Raw genomic sequence first — 27298 nt, 5'->3', positions numbered from 1 at the left:
AAAAGTCAGATTCAATATAGATGTTTTTTATTTTAAAGAAAATTCAGATTGAACATGGTAAAAAACTGTAAATTATAGTGTCCGTCCAAAATATATGTTGTACTTATAGTGAAAAACTAACCTTGGATGATGGGTTAGTAAAATAAAAGCTTCAGGAATCCAAAGTACAACATATAATAAGTACCCTGTATCAAGATTGATGCAAAACAAGTGATATTTGACCTTTTTAGACAGATTTAGCACAAAAAAACCTCTTCTGGGGCCTTTTGGTGGATTTTCCATATCTCTGGCCCCCCTTGCTGGATTTTGACATGTGCAGGGGCGACTGGTCATTAGGGGCACAGCCCCACCTAGTGTCAGCAGAAAGTATTAAAATAATGATTACAACAAAATGCAAAAAATAAATTAAAAAAAATATAAAATATATTTTAAGATCATGTTTAATCCTCTGATTCGTCTGTACATTGCTGTTTCAGTCTGTGCTCTTCTAATTAGTGTCTACAGTGTGTGCCTATTGAGCTGTTTAGAGCCATGTGGGACAAAACCCGATCCTGCCCCTCCCTCTCTCTGTCTAAGTCAATGGTGACTGTAAAAACTACACTGCGCATGCTCAGAGTCTTTTTCTATTCAATGTGTGCGGCAAAAAAATAATCACCATAGGGGCAAAGTGCTGGCATCCCTACCAAACGTCATCTCATAATTCAGAGAGCTGATTGGCTGTAAGTATGTGTGCCGCGAAGAGTGTAGTTGTGAAGAGGAGACGAGAGAGCGCAGCGTATAGCGATTAAAATCAGTAAAACGGAAAGAAAATGAATGAAGCTGACCGTCTACTTCAGCTTTGGTAAGTTCATTTGATGTCATATCTTTTGTTGATCTTCTGTGTTTTGCCTATAGGCTATTGCTCTGCTGGATCGATTGATATTGTGACCTCGGTGATGAGGGTCTGTGTTTTCCTTATAACCCAAATTAGATCTATTGTCCATCTATATTTAGATTATTATTTAATGGAAACTGACTGTCCATAATCAAAGAGTCATTTGAAGTCAATCAAAGACTATTTTCACTTCAGGTTGATAGCAGGTCACCCCATCTAGTCATTGAGAGAATATCAGGATAATCTGATGCAGAGTTTCAAAGTAAAAGACCTTTGAAGTCTCATATATGAACTATCGTCCCGCTGTTTTTAGATAAGAGTACAACAAAAACTCTGCAGTATCAAAGACTAATATCACTCCCAACTAGTCACTCAGAGAATATCAGGACGGGTGGATGATGGATGGGTGGATGGATGGATGATGGGTGGATGGATGGATGGATGGGTGGGTGGATGGATGATGGATGGATGATGGATGGATGGATGGATGATGGATTGATGGGTGGATGGATAGATGGATGGGTGGATGGATGGATGGATAGATGGGTGGATTGATGGATGGGTGGATGGATGGATGGATGATGGGTGGATGGATGGATGGGTGGGTGGATGGATGATGGATGGATGATGGATGGATGGATGGATGGGAGGATGGATGGATGATGGATTGATGGGTGGATGGATAGATGGATGGGTGGATGGATAGATGGGTGGATTGATGGATGGGTGGATGGATGGATGGATGGATGGATGATGGATGATGGATGGATGATGGATGGATGGATGGGTGGATGGATGGATGATGGATGGATGATGGATGGATGGGTGGATGGATAGATGGATGGGTGGATGGATGGATAGATGGGTGGATTGATGGATGGGTGGATGGATGGATGATGGATGGATGGTGGATGGATGGATGGGTGATGGATTGATGGGTGGATGGGTGGGTGGATGGATAGATGGATGATGGATGGATGGGTGGATGGATGGATAGATGGATGATGGATGATGGATGGATGATGGATGGATGGGTGGATGGATGGATAGATGGATGATGGATGATGGATGGATGATGGATGGATGGATGGATGGATGGATGGATGGGTGGATGGATGGATAGATGGATGGATGATGGATGGATGGGTGGATGGATGGATAGATGGATGATGGATGATGGATGGATGATGGATGGATGGGTGGATGGATAGATGGATGGGTGGATGGATGGATAGATGGGTGGATTGATGGATGGGTGGATGGTGGGGTGGATGGCTGCTGTGGCTGGCTGCTGGATGGCTAGGTTGGCAATGGATGGCTGGACTTGCTGTCTGCTGGATGGGTGGCTGGAAATGGACTAGTGGCTTGATGCTGGATAAGGATGGGTGGCTGGAATGGCTCGGCTGGCTTCTGCCTGATGGCTGGCCTGCTGCTGATGGGGGTTGCTGAGCTGCTTGGCTGCTGGCTGGATGACTTGCTGCTGGGTGGGTGGTGGATGGATGGATGGGATGGATGGGGGATGGATGGATGGATGGGTGATGGATTGATGGGTGGATGCTTTATTCATCCCAAGTTGGGAAATTGGGTTGTCACAGCAGCATGGAGTCATTGTACAGAATCATCAGAATCATCTTAAAATAGAATAAAATACAAAATGGAATAAAAAAACTAAATAGAATAAATCTGAAAAAATAGAGTAAAATAGAAGAGAAATAAAGGTTAAAGCAATAATATCCATATTCACTGTAAAATCTAAACGCACACTATAGAACAGACAAGAATACATTTGAAATTCTCAAAAGTATGCACTGCATGTAGTTAGTATGTACAATGTAGCTGGGAGTTATCTGCTGGCCAGGGATGAAGAGTTCTTAGGGATGGGTACGGGATTTATATATTAATAAACTTTATTGCACGAGTGAGTTGAATACTAGATTCTGATTGATCGTTTCGGACAGCTCAGAGATTATTAATACTCGATAACACACCGCTGTTAAGCATAATATGCTGCCTTCAGGGTCCAACACAGAAATACGTCCTCCCTGCACCTCTCTGTTGGGACTAAATAATACGGTAATGTGGTTGTTGGACCGAGGTGCAGATTAAGACCGACAGGAAACCAGGATGATTCTGGAAGAAAACCGGAAGGGAGGAGCGGGGATCACAGAGGAAATATCTCTACTCCCCATTAACTCTGGAAAGAGCTTTGTATTTAAGGATCATCTGTGTGTAATTGTATCTGAATAAATACTGAAACAACAACCCAAACTCACACACACAGACACAGGTTTGATTTTACGAGATTAAAGTTTTACATTTACCGTCAAAAAGGAAAACATTCTCTGAGATTAAAGCGTGTATTAAAAACTCTGAGATAAAATTCACACATTTACAGAAAAAAACATTGAGTGGATTAAAAAGTATATATTCTCGCTGATCTTCGAGTTCTGTACTTAAATACAATGTCGAGGTATTTGGGATGGAGCTTTTTGAAAGTATGAAATTAAATGTGGCACTGAAATATATTTCATTTAACATTTATCTAAGACTAATAATTGATTACAAGGTGATGCAAAATGGCCACAAGGTGATGCAGAAGGACTAGACGTAAGGACAAAATGTAGGTTTAAAAAATAAATGTGTAGGCGAATTTCAGGCTCTCCTCCACTCTGTTTTGAGATCAGAGCACTCTAGATTTAACGAGCGGCGCAATACACACTAATGTTAAAATCTGAAGAAGGCCTCTTTACCAAGCTCCAAACTGTTTAATATTTCAAAAACTATAAATCTGATTTAAAAGTGTTATAGATAATGTCAGAAAGATGTGTCACATCTTGAAGTTGGAAGGAAGTCTCTCCAGCTGAAAGTGTGTGGAAGGAGTAGCATTTTGCACATGGTGTAAAAGAGGATTTGAAGGTTCCTCCCATTGTGTTGCATTATAAAAAAAAGAGTTTCAAAAGCAGAATATTTACACACTTCCTGAAGGAGCTGAACAGTTTAACGTTTGAATGGTTTCCATATCTGAAAGTATGCTGAAGTACAGTAGTAAGAGGACAACAAAAAGTATGGAACAACTGAAATAATAAGAAGAAGAAGTTGAAGAATAAAGATTTGAAGAACAAAAGTGGAATGCTGTTGAACATGAATTATGGAACAGCTCATACAGTATGTTCCCGTTTAACAAAGCAAGCCAAAATGAACAGGAAACAAATACTGTACACATTCTTTCTGTTTATTATTTGTGTACAATGCTATAACAAAATGATGAAGGGTGGATACATTGTAACACATTTAATAGCTGCATGGTCACTTGTAAAATGGCTTAGGTCCGTTTTTTACATTTTAGCATAAAAAGGCATCTTGAATAATTGTCATTAACATTCGTTATAGTTAAAGCAAAAACTCTGTCGAACAAAAAATGGTCATACAAATTCCATAAACTCAATGATATACATCCCCAATCAATACAAAATAAAGTATTTACTGTATAATATAAACATATGCACATCTTTGGTTATTTCAATATCTCGTTAATATATAAAAAACCTATAACATTTCATCTTAAAATAGTTCCCAGAAATCCACAAATTGCTCCTTGAGTTCCAAAATCTAACATGAAAAAAAAGGTGGGAATTGTTAGGATTTAAGGACTCTCATTGAACTCAATGTACATGGAAAGACCACCTGATTTTCAAGTAAAAGTACAAACATAGTACAAATAAGAAAAGGTGTAAAAAACGTCAACATAAAACAAGTGCAAGGATGCTGTAGTGTAATGTAAACTGGATCGTTACAAAGCACATATATTGGCTTTATACACAAATAAAAAACGTAAAATATGCAAAAAAAGTGTACATTTTTACATATGCATACATCATACAATCAACAGCTGAACTCACAATAAATAAACCCCAATATGCAACAATAATACACAATAGAAATATGTTTAACAGCTTATGAAAACACCAGTTTTTTAAAACTTATATGAAGTTGGAAAGAAAGAAAGTTGACCCCCCTTTTACCTCATTTTGTCCGAGAACTTCTAGGTCTACGTTTCGTGGACGAAAGTTAGGCCCCCCGAGAGTGTTATATTTGCGATTTGGCATTCCTTGATTTTGTGGTTGGTTCGGGAAACTAGTGACGTAGTATCTGTCTGAACCGTCAGGTACTCTTATTCTCTGATATGGAGAGATCTGTGGCATACGTGTGTGATGTAGTTGCTGCATTGACCTTTGATCCTGAGAGACATTTTGCAAACGTGCTTTAGGTACCTGCTGCATTGATCTTGGGTCCTGAGAGAACTGTGGCATACATGTGTGATGTAGTTGCTGCATTGATCTTTGATCCTGAGAGACATTTTGCAAACGTGCATTAGCTACCTGTTGCATTGACCTTGGATCCTGAGAGAACTGTGGCATATGTGCGTTAGGTACCTGCTGCATTGATCTAGGCCTTGTATGTATTTGAATGTCACCAGAAGGAACTCTTCTGGTTTGTCTGGGGTCCCTCATGTCGAGATTAATACCTGACGGGAACATTGCCTGTCCATGGTTGCCTTGTGTCTGGCCGTCAAATCTCGAACCTCTGGCTCTAAGTACATGCTCTTTTCCCGTGAAATCATCAATGTTGAGATCTGAACGATTGTAATCAAACTGGGGGTTAAAACCAGCGTCCATCATAGGGAAGCTGGACCTAACTTGGGTCCTTGGAAGCTGTCTATCATTGTGATGAAGTCTGACATTTCCATCTATATCCAGTGCAGGCATTCTCATGTCTGGGATATCTGATCTGAGATTCATATTAGAAGGTCCTCCGAAATTTAGCGAAGGATCATCCATGTTAAAATCTGGAGATTTGAGATGCATTTGGGGATTCCGCATTGCCACTTTCGGCATGTTTGGGGAGCTAACATTTGGGCCTGTGAAATCCCCAATCAACTGTTGTGGTTTCATGTTCATTTTTGTATTCAGGGGGGATCTCAGAGATGCATCAAAGTCGATATCGCACCCTTCCCTGTTAAGATCTGGACCTCCAAACTGAGGCAGCTTGAAAGAAGGAAGTTTGAATGTTCTGCCTTCCATATCAAAATCAGTCTGAGGACCCCGGATGTTTCCTGAGGGCATGTTCATGTCAACGTCTGGGCCACTTAGTCTTCCTTTAAAATTTGGGGCATTGAAGTTCATGTCAGGTCGGCCTATGTTACCATCTATTCCTAGATCAGGACGCATTGCATTGAAACTGGTATCAGGCAGATTTAAGTCTGGCATATTAATACCAGGGCCTTTCAGTTTAGGTCCTGAAAAATTCATGTCTGGTGTGTTTAAACTTGGCATTTTAAATGTTCCATTTGGACCGCTGACATCTACATTTGGGATATTCAGGTCAGGTATGCCTACGTTTATGTCAACATTGGGGCCCTTTGGCATCTTGATTTGGGGCGTTTTGAACTTTGCATCAGGTAAACCAATATTGAGATCTGGAGTGTCCATATCAAACTTTGGAGCCTTAAGGTCCATGTTTGGCAATCCGAATTTGGGGACATTGATTCCACCTTTCAATTTTGGAGACTTGAGATTAAGATCTGGAGTTTTTAGGCCCGAATTTATGTCCAAATTTGGAACCTTTGGTAATCTGGCATTAAGATCTGGGGATTCAAAGTCGAAGTCTGGGCCATCGAACTCTCGACTGGAAAATCCCACATCGGGCATTTTCAAATGTGGCTTTTTGAAATGTCCAGATGGACTCCCAAAACCAACATCCGGCATTTCAAAGTCAGTTTTGGGCGCTTTTAGGTTGACATCTGGTGCATTGATATCAATGTCTGGGCCATCAAAGTTTCCATCAATATCAGGTCCTTTTAGGCTTGGTAGATTCACTTTAGGCATTTTTAATTTGGGCATTTTCAGCTTTGCTTTAGGTGAACCAATGTTGATATCTGGAGTGTTCATGTCTATTTTGGGAGCTTTAAAGTCCATATTTGGTCCTTTTGGTAATTTGCCTGAAAGATCGAATTTAGGAATTTTCATTTTGCCGGAGGGAGCATTAATGTCCCAGTCTGGAGACTTTAGCTCTGGCATTTTCAGTTTACCTGATGGCATGTTCAGTTTTGGGGTGTTGAAGTCAATCTTGGGCATGTTCATGTCTGGTGCATTTAAACCTCCACTGAAGTTAGGACCAGATATATCAAGATCAGGTGTTTTCAGGTCCAGGTTAGGGCCATCCAACTTTGGACCAGAAAGCCCAAAATGTGGCATGTTAAAATGTGGCTTTTTGAATTTCCCAGATGGACCAGACATATCGAGATCTGGCATTTCCATGTCAGCTTTAGGACCTTTGAGGTTGACATTGCGTACATTAATATCAAGATCTGGGCCATCAAAGTTTCCGCCAATCTCAGGTCCTTTGAGGCTTGGTTTACCAAATTTAGGCATTTTGAATTTGGGCATTTTAAATTTAGCTTTGGGAGCCTTAAGGTTCATGCCTGGTAAGTCCAAGTCAGGAGCACTAAATCCACCCTTTATCCTTGGTGCATTCAGACTCAGATCTGGTGAACCCAATTCAGTGTCAATGTCCATATTTGGTCCCTTTGGTAGGGTTCCCGAAAGATTTAATTTAGGCATTTTCATTTTGCCGGAGGGGGCATTTATGTCCCAGTCTGGAGCATGAAGCTCTGGCATTTTCAGTTTACCTGATGGCATATCTAAGTTCAACTTTGTGCTGTTGAAGTCCAGTTTGGGGGTTTTAAGATCAACCTTGGGCATGTTAATGTCTGGTGCATTTAAACCACCACTGAAGTTAGGACCAGATATGTCTAGATCAGGTGTCTTCAGGTCCAGGTTAGGGCCATCTATTTTTGGACCAGAAAGACCAAAATTAGGCATGTTAAAATTGGGCTTTTTGAATTTCCCAGATGGACCAGATATATCAAGATCAGGTGTTTCAGGTCCAGGTTAGGGCCATCTATTTTTGGACCAGAAAGACCAAAATCAGGCATGTTAAAATTGACCTTTTTGAATTTCCCAGATATATCAAGATCTGGCATTTCCATATCACTTTTAGGACCTTTGAGGTTGACATTGGGTGCATTCAAGTCGATGTCTGGGCCATCTAAATTTCCGTCAATTTCAGGTCCCTTTACGCCTGGAAAATTCAATTTAGGCATTTTCAATTTGGGCATTTTAAATTTAGTTTTCGGTGAACCAATGTTGAAATCTGGAGTTTTTACATTTAACTTGGGAGATTTAAGGTTCATGTCTGGTAAGTCCAAGTCAGGAGCACTAAATCCACCCTTTATCTTTGGTGCATTCAGACTCAGATCTGGTGAACCCAATTCAGTGTCAATGTCCATATTTGGTCCCTTTGGTAGGTTTCCCGAAAGATTGAATTTAGGCATTTTCATTTTGCCGGAGGGGGCATTTATGTCCCAGTCCGGAGCATGAAGCTCTGGCATTTTCAGTTTACCTGATGGAATGTCTAAGTTCAACTTTGGGCTGTTGAAGTCCAGTTTGGGGGTTTTAAGATCAACCTTGGGCATGTTAATGTCTGGTGCATTTAAACCACCACTGAAGTTAGGACCAGATATGTCTAGATCAGGTGTTTTCAGGTCCAGGTTAGGGCCATCTATTTTTGGACCAGAAAGACCAAAATTAGGCATGTTAAAATTGGGCTTTTTGAATTTCCCAGATATATCAAGATCTGGCATTTCCATAACACCTTTAGGACCTTTGAGGTTGACATTGGGTGCATTCAAGTCGATGTCTGGGCCATCCAAGTTTCCGTCAAATTCAGGTCCCTTTACGCCTGGAAAATTTAATTTAGGCATTTTGAATTTGCTGGAGGGGGCATTTATGTCCCAGTCCGGAGCATGAAGCTCTGGCATTTTCAGTTGACCTGATGGCATGTCTAAGTTCAACTTTGGGCTGTTGAAGTCCAGTTTGGGGGTTTTAAGATCAACCTTGGGTATGTTAATGTCTGGTGCATTTAAACCACCACTGAAGTTAGGACCAGATATGTCTAGATCAGGTGTCTTCAGGTCCAGGTTAGGGCCATCTACTTTTGGACCAGAAAGACCAAAATTAGGCATGTTAAAATTGGGCTTTTTGAATTTCCCAGATGGACCAGATATATCAAGATCAGGTGTTTTCAGGTCCAGGTTAGGGCCATCTATTTTTGGACCAGAAAGACCAACATCAGGCATGTTAAAATTGACCTTTTTGAATTTCCCAGATATATCAAGATCTGGCATTTCCATATCACCTTTAGGACCTTTGAGGTTGACATTGGGTGCATTCAAGTCGATGTCTGGGCCATCTAAATTTCCGTCAATTTCAGGTCCCTTTATGCCTGGAAAATTTAATTTAGGCATTTTCAATTTGGGCATTTTAAATTTAGTTTTCGGTGAACCAATGTTGAAATCTGGAGTTTTTACATTTAATTTTGGAGCCTTAAGGTTCATGTCTGGTAAGTCCAAGTCAGGAGCACTAAATCCACCCTTTATCTTTGGTGCATTCAGACTCAGATCTGGTGAACCCAATTCAGTGTCAATGTCCATATTTGGTCCCTTTGGTAGGGTTCCCGAAAGATTGAATTTAGGCATTTTCATTTTGCCAGAGGGGGCATTTATGTCCCAGTCCGGAGCATGAAGCTCTGGCATTTTCAGTTTACCTGATGGCATGTCTAAATTCAACTTTGGGCTGTTGAAGTCCAGTTTGGGGGTTTTAAGATCAACCTTGGGCATGTTAATGTCTGGTGCATTTAAACCACCACTGAAGTTAGGGCCAGATATGTCTAGATCAGGTGTTTTCAGGTCCAGGTTAGGGCCATCTACTTTTGGACCAGATAGCCCAAAATGTGGCATGTTAAAATGTGGCTTTTTGAATTTTCCAGATGGACCAGATATATCCACATCTGGCATTTCCATGTCAGCTCTAGGACCTTTGAGGTTGACATTGGGTACATTAACATCAAGATCTGGGCCATCAAAGTGTCCGCCAATCTCAGGTCCTTTGAGGCTTGGTTTACCAAATTTTGGCATTTTGAATTTGGGCATTTTAAATTTTGCTTTGGGTGAACCAATGTTTACATCTGGTGTATTTACATCTAACCTAGGAGCTTTAAGGTTCATTTTTGGTAAGTTCAAGTCAGGAGCATCAAATCCACCCTTTATCTTTGGAGCATTCAGATCAGTGTCAATGTCCAGATTTGGTCCCTTTGGTAGTGTACCTGAAAGATTGAATTTAGGCATTTTCATTTTGCCTGAGGGAGCATTTACATCCCAGTCTGGAGCATGAAGCTTTGGCATTTTCAGTTTACCTGATGGCATGTCAAAGTTCAGTTTCGGGGTGTTAAGGTCAACCTTTGGCATGTTTAAGTCTGGTGCATTAAAGCCACCACGAAAGTTAGCACCAGACATATCCATATCAGGTGTTTTCAGGTCAGCTTTTGGACCTTTAAGATTGATATTAGGTGCATTGATATCGAAGTCTGGACCCTCCAAATTGCCATCGATCTCAGGTCCTTTCAGGCTTGGAAGACCAAATTTGGGCATCTTAAATGTTGGCATATTTAAATTTGCTTTGGGTGAACCGATGTTGACATCTGGAGTGTTCATATCAAACTTGGGAGCATTAATATGCATGTCAGGAGCATTCAAGTTAATATTTGGTTTCTTCATTGCTGGTACTTTGAATTTACCCGAGGGCATATCAAAGTCGACGTCCGGGCCAGAAAGATCTAGATTGGGTTTATTAAGGTCCATCTCGGGCAAATTCAAATCTGGAGAGCCAATAGCGCCCTTACATTTAGGGGCTGTGAGATCAAAGTCAGGAGTCCTTAGTTTACCATCAGGCCCTTTTAGCTTTGGTCCTGACAATCCAAAATCTGGCATATTAAAACTTGGACTTCCAATATCAGGCATTTTCAGATTTGACCTTGGACCTTTCAGATCAAGTGAAGGTGCATCAATGTCGAAGTCTGGCTTAGACACATTTAGATCAAGATTACCTGATGGCAGGTCTGGTCTGTCTAGAGATGCATCAATTCCTCCTTTTGGATCTGAAAAGTCCAAGCTGGGCATGTTAAACTTTGGCATTGAGAATTTCCCCTTGGGGGAACCAATGTCAAAATCTGGAGAGTCGAGGTCCAAATTTGGAGCTCTAAGATCCATTTTTGGACCTCGCACATCAGGTGCATTGATGCCTTTTAGCTTTGGTGATTTCAGAGATAGTTCGGGTGTTTTCATCCCTGCATTCAGATCCACATCTTTATGCTTTGGCAATGTCCCTAAGACCTTAAATCTTGGCTTGTTAAACTTGCCTGAGGGATCATCCACATTCAAATCTGAAGATCTCAGACTCATCTTTGGTTTCTTAAATGGAACTTTGACTTTACCTGAAGGCATGTCAATGTCTGGTCCATGTACATCAAGTTGTGACGCATCTACACCTGGCATTTCTAGGTCTAAGTCAGTAGGTCTTCCAGACAGCTTCAGCTTGGGTGACTCTAGATAACCAGAAGGATTGTCAACATTTAGATCTGGGTATTTGTGTCTCTTGGAATACCTGAGTCCCAGCTTACCCGAGGTTCCTATATCTGGTGTGTTGACCTCACCTTCCGAACTACTAAAAGAGGGCCCAGATAGCCCCAGGTCTGGCAGTTTGAATTGTGGTATTCTGTTTGGTCCTTCAAAGCCCACTTTAGGAGCATCAAAGTCAAGGGATGGACCTGTGATTGTCCCCCCTCTATGGTTAGTCCCTATGTCAGGGGCACTAGCATCTAAACCCTTTAAGTCCATTCCCATTTCTGGAAATCTAAAATGTCCATTTCTTGGAAGTTGTATACCAGCTGTAGGATGTTGACCCTCTGGTAATGATCCAGACACATTGAAGCCTTGAGCGTTAAACTGTGGACCTCTAGCATCAACTTTCAGTCTTGGTACCTGAGCTCCACTTATAGTTGTCCCATTGGATCCAAAACCCAGCGGTGGAAGGTTCAGATTGCTGTTGTATGTTAATTCTCCACCTTCATCAGATTCTGAATCATCATCAATGTCTGTGATCAGAGGCTTGGGTTTCATGAGTCCAAAGTCAACTCCGAGGCGAGGCAACCCCACCTTAGACGAACCTGGATCAGTCGGCTTGGCGCTTAGCTCCTCCTCACTTTTCATGAACTTCTTGATTTTGTTATTGTAGAGTTTGTTGTAAGAATCATTCAACATCTGGAAATACAAACCACAACTTGGTGATTAGAATGTTTGTTTAATGTTTCCATCAAGGTAACAATTCTCTATCAAATGAACATTAGAGAGCTCTTGTTTGACTTGACGACCTACCGTCTCAGGACCTTTTGTTATCTGGTCCAGGTTTCCGACGCTCTTGCTCATGTTGTTCCTGGTGAGTACGTGGAAGTTATCGTACGGCTTCATCAGCTCCAACACTTCTAACACCTCCGTTTTTGATAACTGATCGAAATTGATTGTGCCTCCCAAAATCACATCCCCTGAAAAACGAAATTGAAGTGTGCATTAAACAGTAGATTGTTTCAAAACATGAACAAGCTCTATGTGTGCAAAACAAACCTCTAAAACATTTGATAGTCTTCAGAGGAGCTTTAATATTAGAACTGCAATGTTGTATTTCAACCAAAGTGTGAAGACAGACATTAACACCAAGTGAGAACTAATCGTGCAATCCATTATAATTTGAATGAATTTTGTAAGGTGTAAAATTGTGTATACTTCTGTACACAAATATTCAGGAGAGCTTTACATTCAATGGGCCATAACAATGTAAATAAACATTTACAACTGTAAATACTGCACATTTAAAGTGTCTCCTGCTTAATCTGCCTAAAGCGTACAGGGTTTGAGTCAAATGCACAAAGTTGGTCTTGAACTGGGGATGGAGTTCAAACTGTTTAAACTTTAAAAGCAAATATATGTATTGCTTAAAGGTCCCCTATTGTACTTATTTTCATCAATATATTATAGGTCTCAAATATATACAGAACCTGTCTCTGATTGGCTGAAACACCAAACAGATCATTGCAGCATTACCCATAATCCCCTCTGTTTCAGCCCTGTTTCAAAAGTGCTGATTCTCTGTCTGTTACTTTAGATCAGGGGTGTCAAACTCAAGTCCCGGGGGCCACATTCGGCCCGCGACTTCATTTTATGTGGCCCCACAACTTAGCCACAAGAGCTTGCAAAGAATATAATATGTTTATTATACACTTACAGAAGCACGTTGCCCATAAACTACATGTCCCACAATGCATCTCAAATATGACTTTTTTCTCAGAATTAGATTTTTATTTCAAAATGTCACTTCTATTTATTTTTTCTCCAGAACTTGGCTTTTCTTTTTAAATCATTTTGGGACATACGCACTGAAGAGACTTGCAATTATTTGCCCTAGACTTCTGCTTTCAGACGTAGTTAATTATGAAGTTATTACCCTATCCGATGATAATCCAATGCAGAGGCAATCATGTAATATAATACATTATTTTATATATATGATATATTTGTATATGTATTTTTATATAGTCTTAAAGTTACAACCGGCCCTTTGAGTGCAACCATAATGCCGATGTGGCCTGCGATGAAATTGAGTTTGACACCCCTGCTTTAGATGAAAATAAGGAGCCCCTCCCCACGCCCCTCTGAGAGACATTTGGTTACAAAGAACTCAATGGTGCTCTAGAGGAGATTCAGGTGATAAGGGGGGGGGGGGGGTACCTTGGTTGCTGATTGGCTAATGGTTACACAAGACAACACATCGTTATGACATCATAAAGTGGCCAAAATCTGATCAGCTCATTTTCAGACAGGTTTTTATAGAAATTGATCAAAAAGAGAGAGAATCTTTGTTCCTGAAACTTTCAGAGTCTCTTTCCACAGAAAAAGTGGATTTTGGATTTTGAAAAAGTGGATTGTGCACAATAGGTGACCTTTAAAAACAATCAAAGGAGGGTGATACCTTTCCGCAGCCCCTGATTGGCTGAGGCGCTGTTGTTGATGCTGGACACAATGAGCCCTCCCTCCTCCGACTGCTCCAGAGTCAGGGCGTCGGAGAGACTCCTTCCCCTGCGGTGTGAAGGCTGCAAACAAAGACATTTCATAAAGAGTTTAAAACAAGAACACGCCTCAAGAGGTTGAGCTATGCGCACTCAAACTGACACTGAGCCGTTATATAACGTTTCAATCACTGAAAGAAGATGGAGGTGTTTCTTACCATGATGGTTGTGTCTCTGTTATTCAAATCCCTTCTGATTAAACCTATGGAAGAAAAGCGAATGTTCAGTCAATGACATCAAGTATTTTTTTAAACTTGAGACATACAGTGCAGCTTGGGATGCAGCTTTTAACACGTTAAAGTTTCATAATAACAATAGCTGATTGAACCCGGGAGACATTTAAGACCATGTGATGGCAGTGGTGGAATGTGTATTTACTCATTTACCGTACTTTTCGGACTATAAGCCAAGACTTTTCCCCCCATTTTTTGTGTATAACGGCCACTAGGGAACCTCCTAAATCTATGGATTTTACAGGTAAAATTAACCACCTTTAACACTATGGGCTTTAGGACCGGTCCGCGCCCGCCACCAGCAGGAAAAGCTGGAGGCCGGAAAAGAGTGAGACAGGTAGCGCGCCAAAGTAAAAGTGGAACCGAGAGACGGAACGAGAGCAAGACAGACGGACAGTTTAGCTGCTGCGGCTTATATGCAGGTGCGCTGTATAGTCCGAAAAGTACGGTACTGTTATTACGTATCATTTTCACATACTTTTACTTTACTGGGAATTCCCAATGAATGCCACTTTCTACTTTTACTTTACTACTTTTTGGAGGCAAACATACTTTTTACTACACTTGACAGCTTTAGTTACTTTGCAGACTGATTATAATTACACAAATGTAAAGTTAGTGTTACATTCTGACTTATAACAATAGATGAGGCTACAAAGCAGTTTTGTTTTTATAATGACATAGTTCAACAAAATCACAATTGTTGAAATGTTGCATAATGAATACTTTTTTGTAGTTTTAAGTGTATTTGATGCAGATACTTTTAACTTTAACTAAAGAAAGAAGGACTTGTATTTGTACACAGTACTTACTCAACCAGTACTACAGTGGTACTTCTTAAATGTGTTCAAACCACGAGGTAAAGGAAGACCATGCATGACGTTTCTGTACATGTGTGTCTTGGTAGAAAAGAACAACACCTGTATTACTGCAGGGTTTCTAAAGGTCGGGAATGTTTTGATCAATCCACGACCCATGCTTTTGCTCTAAATTCTAACTAAGAAGCTATGTTTTCCAATAGCACTTGAATGCACCACTCTGTGACACTTCAGTCTGTTTTAACCGCATTTTCAAGCACACCTTTAAAACTACAAGATCATGAAAGAAATATTTGGGTGGGGCGTATTTATTTGGCAAACCAAACAATTTCATATCTGGGAAACACAACGTTTTTTTAGATATTGTTCAGAGAGCAACGTTTCAACACCAGAAACAAAAGACATTATTGAACAATTTGTATTGTTTTGAAGGAAATCATATCTGCACACATTTTCATTTAAAAGCATGCTTTGACATTTAGAGTCATTCAAGTAGGTTTTACAGCTGTTCATGTTGCCATTTTATATCTTCTTTCATTATACCAAGAGTATCTAAATCCAAGATAAATGCTATGTACTATGAAACTCATGGCATCGCATAACTTGAGTTTCACCTAAATTAAAAAGCAGCATTCAGTACAGTAGGAGTGCATGTTGCCTGACTGACTGTATGTCTGTCTGACTGTATGTCTGTCTGTCTGTCTGACTGTATGTCTGACTGTATGTCTGTCTGTATGTCTGTCTGTCTGTCTGACTGTATGTCTGTCTGTATGTCTGTCTGTCTGTCTGACTGTATGTATGTCTGTATGTCTGTCTGTATGTCTGTCTGTCTGTCTGACTGTATGTATGTCTGTCTGTCTGTCTGACTGTATGTCTGTCTGTATGTCTGTCTGTCTGTCTGACTGTATGTATGTATGTCTGTCTGTCTGTCTGTCTGTCTGACTGTATGTCTGACTGTATGTATGTCTGTCTGTCTGTCTGTCTGTCTGACTGTATGTCTGTCTGTCTGTCTGTCTGTCTGACTGTATGTCTGTCTGTCTGTCTGTCTGTCTGTCTGTCTGTCTACTGAACAAAAATATAAACGCAACACTTTTGTTTTTGCTCCCATTTTTCATGAGATGAACTCAAAGATCTAAAACATTTTCTATAAACACAAAATAACCATTTCTCTCAAATATTGTTCACAAATCTGAAAGAATCTGTGATAGTGAGCACTTCCACCTCACAGGTGTGGCATATCAAGACGCTGATTAGACAGCATGATTATTGCACAGGTGTGCCTTAGGCTGGCCACGATAAAAGGCCACTCTGAAACGTGCAGTTTTGCTTTATTGGGGGGGTCTGGGGGGGTCCGAAAACCAGGCAGTATCTGGTGTGAGGGGTAGGGGTAGGGGTAGGGTAATTGTTGTGAATCGAGTGGCCTGTGTTCGTCGCCCATTACATACGCCTGCCCATACCATAACCGCACCACCACCATGGGCCACTCGATTCACAACATTGCCCTAACCCTACCCCAGATACTGTCTGTATGTATATATGTATGTCTGACTGTATGTATGTATGTATGACTGTATGTATGTATGTAATGTATGTATGTCTGTATGTCTGACTGTATGTGTGTACAGTAGTGACACCCCCATGTATCTCAGCAGGTGCATCTCTCAGCTATTTGCGATATGGCTTTGAGGAAAACCAGGAACAGGTTAATCGGGAGAGCTGTGAACAACAGGTCTGTTGTTGGGTGTTTCCTTTTTAAAAGCACACATTCAGAAGGGACCACACCCACAACTTTAAGACAAAAAACTCTGTCAGACTTCCACTAAATCAAGAGACATTATGTTCCATTTGGATATCGGAAAATTATGTGTGAATAAATAAAAATAAAGCTTTATTCCTAACCAAACCCTAACTGCAGGTTTAATTCCAAACATCAAAATAAAAGTGTATTAAATATAACATCCCAATGTAAAATATATTTAATATGTTTTTAAAACAAATGCAGAATTGTTTCACCATTGACACAGATTGTTAGGGTTTATAGCAACACAGATTATATGTTATTAGGAAATAAGTAAATCAATAAATACACATATTTTACGATACAAACATGCTTTTCGAAGGATTATCTCAAAACCAATGTGATTATTTCCAAACAATTTAGAATGACACGGCAGCCAATCATTTCCCATCCCTTTTAAGTCAAATTATACTCAAATATCGAGCATGATTTCAGGTGTTTAAGATCTCAATCTAGTCAACATTTATTCCAACAAGACAACTGTGAACCACAACGTCTGCACAGCCGTTTTGTAATGATACGATGATGTAAAAAGACACAACAATGCCAGGATGTAAATCAATCAAAACACTAAATATACGCCAATAAATCTGTCCTTCATAACGAACAATAGTGTGGTTTTAATGTTCGGAACCCAATCGTTTTACATTTTGTTATTTCTGTACGAGTTGATAAAAACGACCTCAAGAACTAACATCAATCAGATTATTCACATTTAGATAATATTACACACTTGGCCCTAAATGACTTCTGAGATAAGGAGGCAGCTGATTTACTACGTATCAGTTACGTATTACACATTTCACAATAAGCCAAAGTGCAGAAATACTCCTTTAGTTTCATTAGCAACACAAACTAGTGTTCAGGAGCAGAGCAACTAAGTGGACATTTTAAATGACAAAAAACATCTTATTATTATCAATATTATATTATATTTATTTATTTTTATTATTTTATGCATTTATTTATTTTTTCCTAAGTCTTTTCTGGTTTAACTAAGTGAGTTATCTGTTTATAAATATATATATATATATTGTACACTCGCCTATTTTACCTCCTTGTATTCCCTGAAAGCTTATATATGTGTGTGTAAGTAACATGTAATGTAATGTATCTCGAACACATGGTGCATGTCTGCTAGAAAGTTTAAACGTTGCATTTTTTAAAGCACTTCTGCATCCTGCGTGTGGAAAGTGCTACACAAGGAAAGCTTTATCGTTATGATTACTTTTAATTGAAACAAGTCTTTTTTTAGGTTGTCCTACGTCAAAGTGAGCATTAATATACTGTAGGCTAAAGAAAGTACACAAAGCTGAAAATAAACTGTGTGCAAGAAAGAGAATAAACCCATTGACAGAAACAGAAGGTCTGCTCGGAGCACCAACACGTAGACGCGTCGCTAAGAAGTCAAGATGAGCCCTGACAGAAACTACCTGTCACCTGAAACCACGCGCCGTCCCCCAAAGCTCTCCACCTTAAGTGCAACCACGCAGGAACATGTATTAAACTGACCTCGGGGTCCTTCAGGCAGCCGTTCGGTCCTCCGTGTTGTTGACGTTGTGTTCAGGAGCTATGAGTCCATGCTGCTCGCTCTGCCGGCTGGGAGTGAGCGGAGGAGCTGCGGGCGGGAGCACTGCACCTACACCTGGAGCAGGAGAACCTGTTCCACCAACTGTCTCTCCGTCAGTCGCTGTCAAAACACACACACACACACACACACACACACACACACACACACACACACACACACACACACACACACACACACACACACACACACACACACACACACACACTTTCCCATCACACACACCCTCGTGCAAACACACCCGGACGACAACAACACGTCTGGGCTCAGAGCAGTCTCATAATACACACGTGCACACAGAAGGATTCACACTTGTGGATCAAAAATAGATACGTAAAACTTTTTTCTGTATTTGGATTTTATTTACATGTATATGAAACGGAACACATGTGTGTGCATTGAAAACCACACGTGTGGATCCTTCTGTGTGCACGTGTGTGTGATGAGACTGCTCTGAGCCCAGACAACACGCCCTGCCTCTCGTACTGTGTGCCTGAAACAGAGACACACCACAGCAGACAACCTGTATCTCTGACCAACTTATACGTCAACACATCTGTTCCACCTCTTTTCACCCTCTGTCTGAAACCAGAGCCCAGTCTGCTCTGATTGGTTAGCTCTGTTGTGATTGGTCAGCCGCTTAGAGATGTCCCGCCCCTTAGCCTTATCACTACAATGTGTTGGAGCGCTAGCCAATAGGAGAGTGAGTGTCTCGTAGTGATGTCACTCTGTTCAGGAAGTTAACAAAGGAGTCAAATGGAGGCGTTTTAGGAAAATTAAATAGGTAATTTATTTTTTGTGTCAATACTTGGAATCTGTGAAGTAGATAAAGCCGTCACATAAATGTAAAGGAATAAAAAGTACAATTTCTCCCTAAGAAATACTTAGTCTAAAGCAGCCTTTTACCCTCAGCTAAAGCTCAAGACATCGCAGAGTCAGAGCCCTATGTATTGCATTGTATTTTCTTTGTCCTGCACGTCCACGTCTCCGTCTGTGAAACTCATTTAAAGCATTATTGTTGAAACCTTGCATCAGCAGATAAACAAAAACCAAACACTCCCCTTGTCAACGTGACAAACGGGTTAACATGAGAAAAAATGCTTACCTGTGCCAAAGGGAGTGGCAGGCGTTTACGGTGTGACACACCCTGTGTGTGTGTGTGTGTGTGTGTGTGTGTGTGTGTGTGTGTGTGTGTGTGTGTGTGTGTGTGTGTGTGTGCGTGTGTGCGTGTGGAGAGAAAAGAGATTTCAGTTGCGTTCACACACTCATTGCGTAACTCGACCTGGAAACAGCCCGGCTGTGATGTTTGATGTTTGCTGAGAGTAACTCCACTCAGGCTAACCTGGTGAACATGAAACCGGTGCGACGGATATTTTTAATACAAAATAAACTGATTTATTAAAAGGTACAGCGATTATAAACAACATGGGTGTCAAAACCAGAAAGAGCAAAACCACCAACAACAAGATAAATGTTTTCCACATGATGTTTAGAGGCTTACATGAAATGACAACCGTTATTTGAAGGTTTATTTATGTCCCTTAAACATGTTTTACCTTATAAAACCGGTGATAAATGTTTCGATGTTTACACAGGTTTGGAAAAAGTAAATGACAGTTGTTTATAACGGATACATGAGAGGAAAACACACTGAAGGATTTAAACTCTGTCTCCAGGAAGACTAAATATTCTGCATGACTGACGGTCAATTACAAATAATGTATTGCGACAACATGCCCTCTGGTTATAAAAAAAGACTGTGTGGTTTCTTAATGAAAAAAAACACACTTATAAAAGTTGTAGTGTCGTCCAAAACGTGCGAGTTTGTGATTTTACGATAAATGTTAATTCGGTTGACCCAAATGTTTATGGCTTTAATATTAACATTCATCAAATGCAGCTGCTTTTCATTCGGAAAAAATAACAATAAAGGCATAAAACAGAATAATAACAATTAAAAATACAAAACAAAAGATGAGAAACATTGATTCAATACAAATAAAATTATAAATAAGCTTGTTGTGCTTATCCCGATGAGACTACAGGAAGGAAGTGAACCAGCTGGCTCAAAATAACCACCTCTTCCTCAACCTGGAGAAAACAAAGGAGTTGACTTCAGGAGAACCCACCGGCGACCCCCTCTCCCCCTGAGCATCAACGGTGCTGCTGTGACGCAGGTGACCATCACTGATGACCTCACCTGGAAAGTCAACACCACCGCACTAGCGGGGAAAGCCCAGCAGCGCCGGTACTTCATCCGGAAGCTCAAGCGAGCCGGAGCATCACCCCCCATCGCGCTGTCCTTTTATCGAGGCGCCACCGAGAGTTTTTTTGTTGTTATTTGATGTGTATATGTCACACTGTAGGACCTCGAGAAACGATATTTCGATATTTCTGTACATGTAGAATTCTTGACAATAAAGCTGACTTTGACTTTTTGACTTGTTGTCGATTGGTTGGTCACCCTGCTTATGTGAGATTTGACAATATTGATAAAAAAATATTTTAAGAATCTATTTCAACTTGGATTTTCAGTCTTTATGCACTTTTTATTAGAAAAAAGGCAATGGTAACGTAAATAAATTATAATAAAGGACCTTAAATTCCTCACAATTCAATTGTAAGAAACCTATGTATTACAATAATCACTTTAAAGAAACTAAATGTCAGCTGGAAATAGCAGCAAAACATGTGATCAGGACGGAGCTGAAGAAAGCAGGACGTTTCCAGGAAGCTATTCAAGGTAAAAAACTATACAAATAAATCTGTTTCTCTTCTTTCAGTGTCTTTTATCCGTCTCTCCTCTAACCGACCATCCTCTGGAAGATAGAGTCGTCTGATTGGCAGAGAGCGGCCGGGGTGTCAAACTCCACAACCTTCCCAGCATGCATCACCAGCACCCTGTCGCAGTCCATGATGGTGTTGATCCTGCACACACAAAAAGAAATAGAAAAAATGTCTTATTCGACAAAGAAAGACTGGATCAAAAACGTAGGGGCGGCACTAGCTCAGTCTGTACGGACATTTAGGGATGTGTGTAGTTCCTGTGCATGTGACCGTGCTGTAGTTCCTTTATAGCCCAACATTAGCCACCTTTAGCTTAGCGGGGGAGACGTGAAGTCATGTGACCGTGCTGTAGTTCCTTTATAGCCCAACATTAGCCACCTTTAGCTTAGCGGGGGAGACGTGAAGTCATGTGACCGTGCTGTAGTTCCTTTATAGCCCAACATTAGCCACCTTTAGCTTAGCGGGGGAGACGTGAAGTCATGTGACCGTGCTGTAGTTCCTTTATAGCCCAACATTAGCCACCTTTAGCTTAGCGGGGGAGACGTGAAGTCATGTGACCGTGCTGTAGTTCCTTTATAGCCCAACATTAGCCACCTTTAGCTTAGCGGGGGAGACGTGAAGTCATGTGACCGTGCTGTAGTTCCTTTATAGCCCAACATTAGCCACCTTTAGCTTAGCGGTGGTGACGTGAAGTCATGTGACCGTGCTGTAGTTCCTTTATAGCCCAACATTAGCCTCCTTTAGCTTAGCGGTGGTGACGTGAAGTCATGTGACCGTGCTGTAGTTCCTTTATAGGCCAACATTAGCCACCTTTAGCTTAGCGGTGGTGACGTGAAGTCATGTGACCGTGCTGTAGTTCCTTTATAGCCCAACATTAGCCACCTTTAGCTTAGCGGTGGTGACGTGAAGTCATGTGACCGTGCTGTAGTTCCTTTATAGCCCAACATTAGCCACCTTTAGCTTAGCGGTGGTGACGTGAAGTCATGTGACCGTGCTGTAGTTCCTTTATAGCCCAACATTAGCCGCCTTTAGCTTAGCGGTGGTGACGTGAAGTCATGTGACCGTGCTGTAGTTCCTTTATAGCCCAACAATAGCCACCTTTAGCTTAGCGGTGGTGACGTGAAGTCATGTGACCGTGCTGTAGTTCCTTTATAGCCCAACGTTAGCCATCTTTAGCTTAGTGGGGGAGACGTGAAGTCATGTGACCGTGCTGTAGTTCCTTTATAGCCCAACATTAGCCACCTTTAGCTTAGCGGTAGTGACGTGAAGTCATGTGAACGTGCTGTAGTTCCTTTATAGCCCAACAATAGCCACCTTTAGCTTAGCGGTGGTGACGTGAAGTCATGTGACCGTGCTGTAGTTCCTTTATAGCCCAACAATAGCCACCTTTAGCTTAGCGGTGGTGACGTGAAGTCATGTGACCGTGCTGTAGTTCCTTTATAGCCCAACGTTAGCCATCTTTAGCTTAGCGGGGGAGACGTGAAGTCATGTGACCGTGCTGGAGTTCCTTTATAGCCCAACATTAGCCACCTTTAGCTTAGCGGTAGTGACGTGAAGTCATGTGAACGTGCTGTAGTTCCTTTATAGCCCAACATTAGCCACCTTTAGCTTAGCGGTTGTGACGTGAAGTCATGTGACCGTGCTGTAGTTCCTTTATAGCCCAACGTTAGCTTGTGGTGGTGTTAATATGTGGAGAATATTCTGCAGAAAATGTGTAAGTATCATAAATATTTGTTTGATTTTCTGAAATATTAAAAGTTAACATACAATATACAAATCCTGTTGCTCTTTGTCGAGGCAGCCCTTACGATGCTAATTTACGCTCATATATATATGGAGCGTAATAACTACACTTGGCTTTCTTCTGTTTAGTTTTGACTCGGGGGTCAAACTGGCATGGATTTTAGGAAAAACGTCTACCTGTGTGCGATAGTGAGGACGGTCTTGTCCCGAAACTTCTCTCTGATGGTCTGCTGCAGCAGTTTGTCCGTCTTCTGATCCACGCTGGCTGTGGCTTCGTCGATACACAGGACCTGCATGAGAGGAAAACACATTAATTCTGTGTTTTATTAGAAACAGAAGCAACATGGAATAACCTGGACAGATGGTAAAAGAGAGACACACAAAACACTGTACTTGTGTCAGAGGTTGATTCGGTAAAAATCAATAATACATGATGCATATGGAAACCTTTTCTGCAGGGTTACTGAACTGAGTTGCCTTGTGTGCTGCTTCCATTGTGTCCAATACTGCTGATGAAGATTAGGTGTTGGTAGTTGCTGCAGATCAGCAGTGATGAAATAACGTTGTGTATTTTGGATAACCCTTATAACAACTGGAGGTGTGCAGTGTGTGATTGCTTTAAAACCGTGAAGAAATATCAGGTTGTATTCGTGAGAACAAACGTCCGTGTGATAAAAATAGAAGGAAGATTACCAAGAAAGGGTGCGGCAATAAATGAGTCATTATCCAAAAGAACAGACCCTGTTTCCGACAGCTTTTATTGCTTTAGGGCAACAACAATTATTCTCATTATTGAATCACATATATCATCTTGACTAATCTTTTGATCTTTGGGGTGTAAATAATCGGGGATCAGCAGAAAATAACTGCCACAGTTCCGAAAGATGTCTTCACGTCACTTAATGCTCCGTTTTCCAAAAGACACATCAACACACTGCACAGTTGAAACACTTTTTCACATTTAAGAAACAGAAAACAGAGATTATTTGGAAAGTATTTCTCTCTATAAATAATAGAAACTATTAAACGAATATGAAAATAGTTGCAGCTCTAATATAGAGTGAGTGTTTTCATTTGGTCTCATTGATATCAGCCTCAATTAATATTCACTTTTCGACAGCATCATCTTTGTCCGCTCGCAGACTTTCCCATTGGTTGGGTTTTATTTATAAACCTCTGCTTGGGTTGGTTCCCTCCTACATGTGCACATATATGTGTCAAAGAGAAAGTCCATATGGCCTGCGCTCCCAAGACTTTATTCAGATGCTCGTTCCTACAGTGAGAACACAACTGGGTAAAACAGCTTTTAGACATGCTGCCCCCACAGCTTGGAGCAATGTACAGAAGGAGCTGAAACTCTCAGATTTGGTCACTGTGGGGGAATTCAGGTCCATCTTAAAGGACAGAGGACACGACACCATTGGTCGATGTGAGGGCTCGTATATCCTGAAATCGTTTTAAATGTTGCCAGTTTTTGAATGATTTTAATAGTTTGTTTTACTTCGCATATTGACTGGCTAATGTGCCATTTTATTTGTGTTTTACAGCTGTATTTGTCTGCCTTTCATGTCTGTGTTTTATATGTTGTAACTTTGTACATGCTGCCCTTCTTGGCCAGGTCGCTCTTGGAAAAGAGATTTTAATCTCAATGAGCTTTTTACCTGGTTAAATAAAGGATATATATCATCAGAGCTGGATTAAGTTACTGTTAATACAGTCTGCCTCTCCTGCTGCTGCTTCATACTAAAAGCATTCAACTTGGGTCCTTTTTCAACAACACAAATTACCGTGACCTTTTAGATTTGCATAACTACAAAGCTCCACTCGACCCTACTGTTGTGGGACAAACATCACGTCGTGTGCATCATGAAAACATCACAAGACTTTCTTTCCAAAAGACTCGTTTGGTTGCACTGTAAACAAATACAAGAGGTGGCGTATCCCATGAAGCTCAGCGCAAGTTCAACCAGGAAGACCGTCTTTACTCTTCATTCACTATTCCCACGTAACCACTCTCTCTCCTCTCAGTAAGTGATCGGGGGCGTCACTCCCAGCTTAACCAATCACTTCGCTCTATTCCCAAGAGCCCATCATAGCGCCCTGCCAAACCTTTTAAGTCTGCTCTCCCCTCGGACAGCTGTCATTTCAGGTGACTCTGACTTCTCTACATCCAACTCACAGGTTTATCATTACTTTGAGATTATTAATTTAACCCTTTCAGAAGATATGGTCCTTTGTTCTGGGAATGTAATTTTCGAGCCTGAGCCCTGAAAAAGCCTGTTTTTCAGGTCTCAGGCTCGAAAATTACATTTCCAGAACAAATGACTACTTTTGTGCTTTGTGAGTTAAAAAAAAAAAAAGATCAGTTAGCTGAGTTTCTTCCCGTTACATGGATATAAAACATTAATAGTTTATTGAATATTAGGAAGCCCTCAGACGCTGTGTCCTGCAGATGACGCGTTTCCCCCCCGGGGCGGTGTAGAACAGGTTAACTGTGAAGTGGGAACTAAGTATTTAGTGTACTACGTTTTTGTGTTTCTCTTATTTTCCCACGATACTGTTATGATTGGCTGTGAATCAGAAAATATGAAGGACAGACCATCTATTTCTATTTATTTATTTTTTTTGAGAAAGGGGGAAGATAAGATTATGTTCTCCTCCCTGCTCCTTTCGGGTACGGTCTGTTTTGTTAATAGTTGTTATACATTAAGTTGTGCATACCATGAACGGAATAAATACAAATAAATGAAATATTACTGAACAATAAAACCATAAAACAATAAGAATAGTGATGCTACTAAAAAATTACAATTGCCCCAAAATGACTTGTAATCTACTCAGCCATAACTGAAAGGAGCAAAATATAGAAAGAGACAGATTTGGGAGAGTGTCATAAGAAATGTACCTAAAACTTATATTTTGTAAATGATAGTTGAATGATAGTTTATATCTAAAGTGGGACATAAGATAAGATATACTTTATTATTTATAAAGAAATGCTGATCCAGGAATCACAATTTGAGTATGCATGATATGTGCATCTGAAACCGCCTGATGCTTATTACTAAACATCAAGTCGTCTCTTCATGACGGTGTCACAGTGAAATGATTGCAATTCATCCGTCCCTCAGTTTATTCACTCTTTTAAAGTTCACCTGTCGTGCTGTGTGTAGGCAACAGCATAGGACTCAGATATATACAAATATATAAAAACATGTCTATGAAGTGTTTAGCTCAAAATACCAAGCAGATCATTCTAGCCATGCCTCATGTCCCTCTATTTCACTTCCTGTTTCTAAAGTGCTGATTCGGGTATAAAGCTTTAAAGAGGAGGGGGCTGAGCTCATGCGGGACCCGGCAGCTACCGTCTAAACTAAATGCTGCCGTGATGAAACGCCATATCATGGATTATCAAGGATCCTCTCTGAAACAGTCTGGAGCTCAAAGGCTTTCTCTCTTGCCGGTTATACCACAAGGTGAGTTCCTTTCTACTTCCTGCTTCTTCACACACATGCTCTCCAGTACAGGTTAGCTCTGAGTGTTAGCGATGCTAATGTAAACACCGACCATATTACGTCCAAAACAGTCGGGCATTGTTTCTGATAGCAACGTTTCTGATTGGCTCGTGGGTCCACATTTCAGATATTACGTCATATCGGACGCAAATCTGGATCAGCTCCCTTGTTCCCCGTTTTTAGAGATTTGGGTACGGAGGAAAAGAGAGAGGGGTTTATTTTTCTCACGCTGCGTGAGTTCCCCGACACACCGGGGACACATGTTGATGTAGAGAAGACATCAACAAGTGCATTTTGCATGACAGGTCCCCTTTAACTTCTGGTTTCTCTTTCAGTCTTTGTGAGAGTCTTGAAGTCGTTGGAAGGATTTTGTTCCGAGCGATTTAATGTTTTGCCTTGCCCTGTTTTACTTTCATTTCCCCGGCCTACTGTAGTTCCGCAAATAAAGGATTTTTGATTCCAACCAATTTTCTGCATTTGCCCTCCAGCCGTGACAAAAAAATACAATTCCCCCAAAATGAAGATGGGTCTCACCTTGGCCTGGGTCAGCAGAGCTCTGCAGAGACACAGCAGCTGCCTCTGACCCACAGAGAAGCTCCTCCCTCTCTCTCCAACCTCTGCATCCAGACCGCCTGCGGAGGAAACATCACGTCAGCATCAGCCTGGTTTACATAGGAAGCATTTAGATGTTGCTTTTTGGACGACAGACTTCTTAATTCAAGCTTGAAATAATGTCAAGTTGTTTTATTTATAGTCCAAGATAGTAGATTAAAGTCTTCTCCTCTCAACCCCTCTTTACTTAAACAAATATGAGATTAATACAAATAAACAACCAAATCTAAGGTTAATATGACTTGTAACTTGATTT

General features: G+C 40.8%; 3 protein-coding genes across 3 annotated transcripts in view; all 3 read right to left on the bottom strand.

Annotated features, from left to right (window-relative positions):
• Positions 1–4104: 4104 nt before the first annotated feature.
• LOC139434188 (neuroblast differentiation-associated protein AHNAK-like) lies at positions 4105–7755 on the bottom strand. Its single transcript, XM_071203798.1, has one exon. The coding sequence runs from the start codon at positions 7753–7755 to the stop codon at positions 4855–4857; it is 2901 nt and encodes a 966-aa protein (XP_071059899.1). The 3' UTR covers positions 4105–4854.
• On the bottom strand, positions 7722–18520 carry LOC117450967 (neuroblast differentiation-associated protein AHNAK). The gene is made up of 5 exons (XM_071203797.1): positions 18310–18520; positions 14107–14150; positions 13852–13972; positions 12204–12370; positions 7722–12089 (listed from the first exon to the last, which is right to left on the bottom strand). Exons 2-5 carry the CDS (start codon positions 14107–14109, stop codon positions 7722–7724), a joined length of 4659 nt encoding a protein of 1552 aa, XP_071059898.1. The 5' UTR covers positions 14110–14150; positions 18310–18520.
• A 1237-nt stretch (positions 18521–19757) lies between these two features.
• abcc10 (ATP-binding cassette, sub-family C (CFTR/MRP), member 10) overlaps positions 19758–27298 on the bottom strand; it is a 54076-nt gene continuing 46535 nt past the window's right edge. The window contains 3 exon segments of the mRNA XM_071204166.1: positions 19758–21313; positions 23093–23205; positions 26965–27062. Coding sequence (XP_071060267.1) covers positions 21190–21313; positions 23093–23205; positions 26965–27062 — 335 coding nt within the window. The 3' untranslated portion in view covers positions 19758–21189.

Source organism: Pseudochaenichthys georgianus, chromosome 1, assembly GCF_902827115.2.
Source record: "Pseudochaenichthys georgianus chromosome 1, fPseGeo1.2, whole genome shotgun sequence".
NCBI classification, from domain to species: Eukaryota; Metazoa; Chordata; class Actinopteri; order Perciformes; family Channichthyidae; genus Pseudochaenichthys; species Pseudochaenichthys georgianus.
The sequence above is the reverse complement of the archived record's forward strand: the minus strand, read 5'-3'. Positions and strand labels throughout refer to the sequence as shown.

What these genes read in the sequence shown, in the direction of transcription:
- LOC139434188 (XM_071203798.1), bottom strand. Translation starts at nt 7,755, where the DNA reads ATGCCTAATTTTGGTCTTTCTGGTCCAAAAATAGATGGCCCTAACCTG.
- LOC117450967 (XM_071203797.1), bottom strand. An exon ending in CAATCAGGGGCTGCGGAAAG is followed by an intron (nt 12,371 to 13,851) that starts GTATCACCCTCC and finishes TTCGTTTTTCAG; the next exon opens with GGGATGTGATTTTGGGAGGC. An exon ending in TAACAAAAGGTCCTGAGACG is followed by an intron (nt 12,090 to 12,203) that starts GTAGGTCGTCAA and finishes TTGTATTTCCAG; the next exon opens with ATGTTGAATGATTCTTACAA.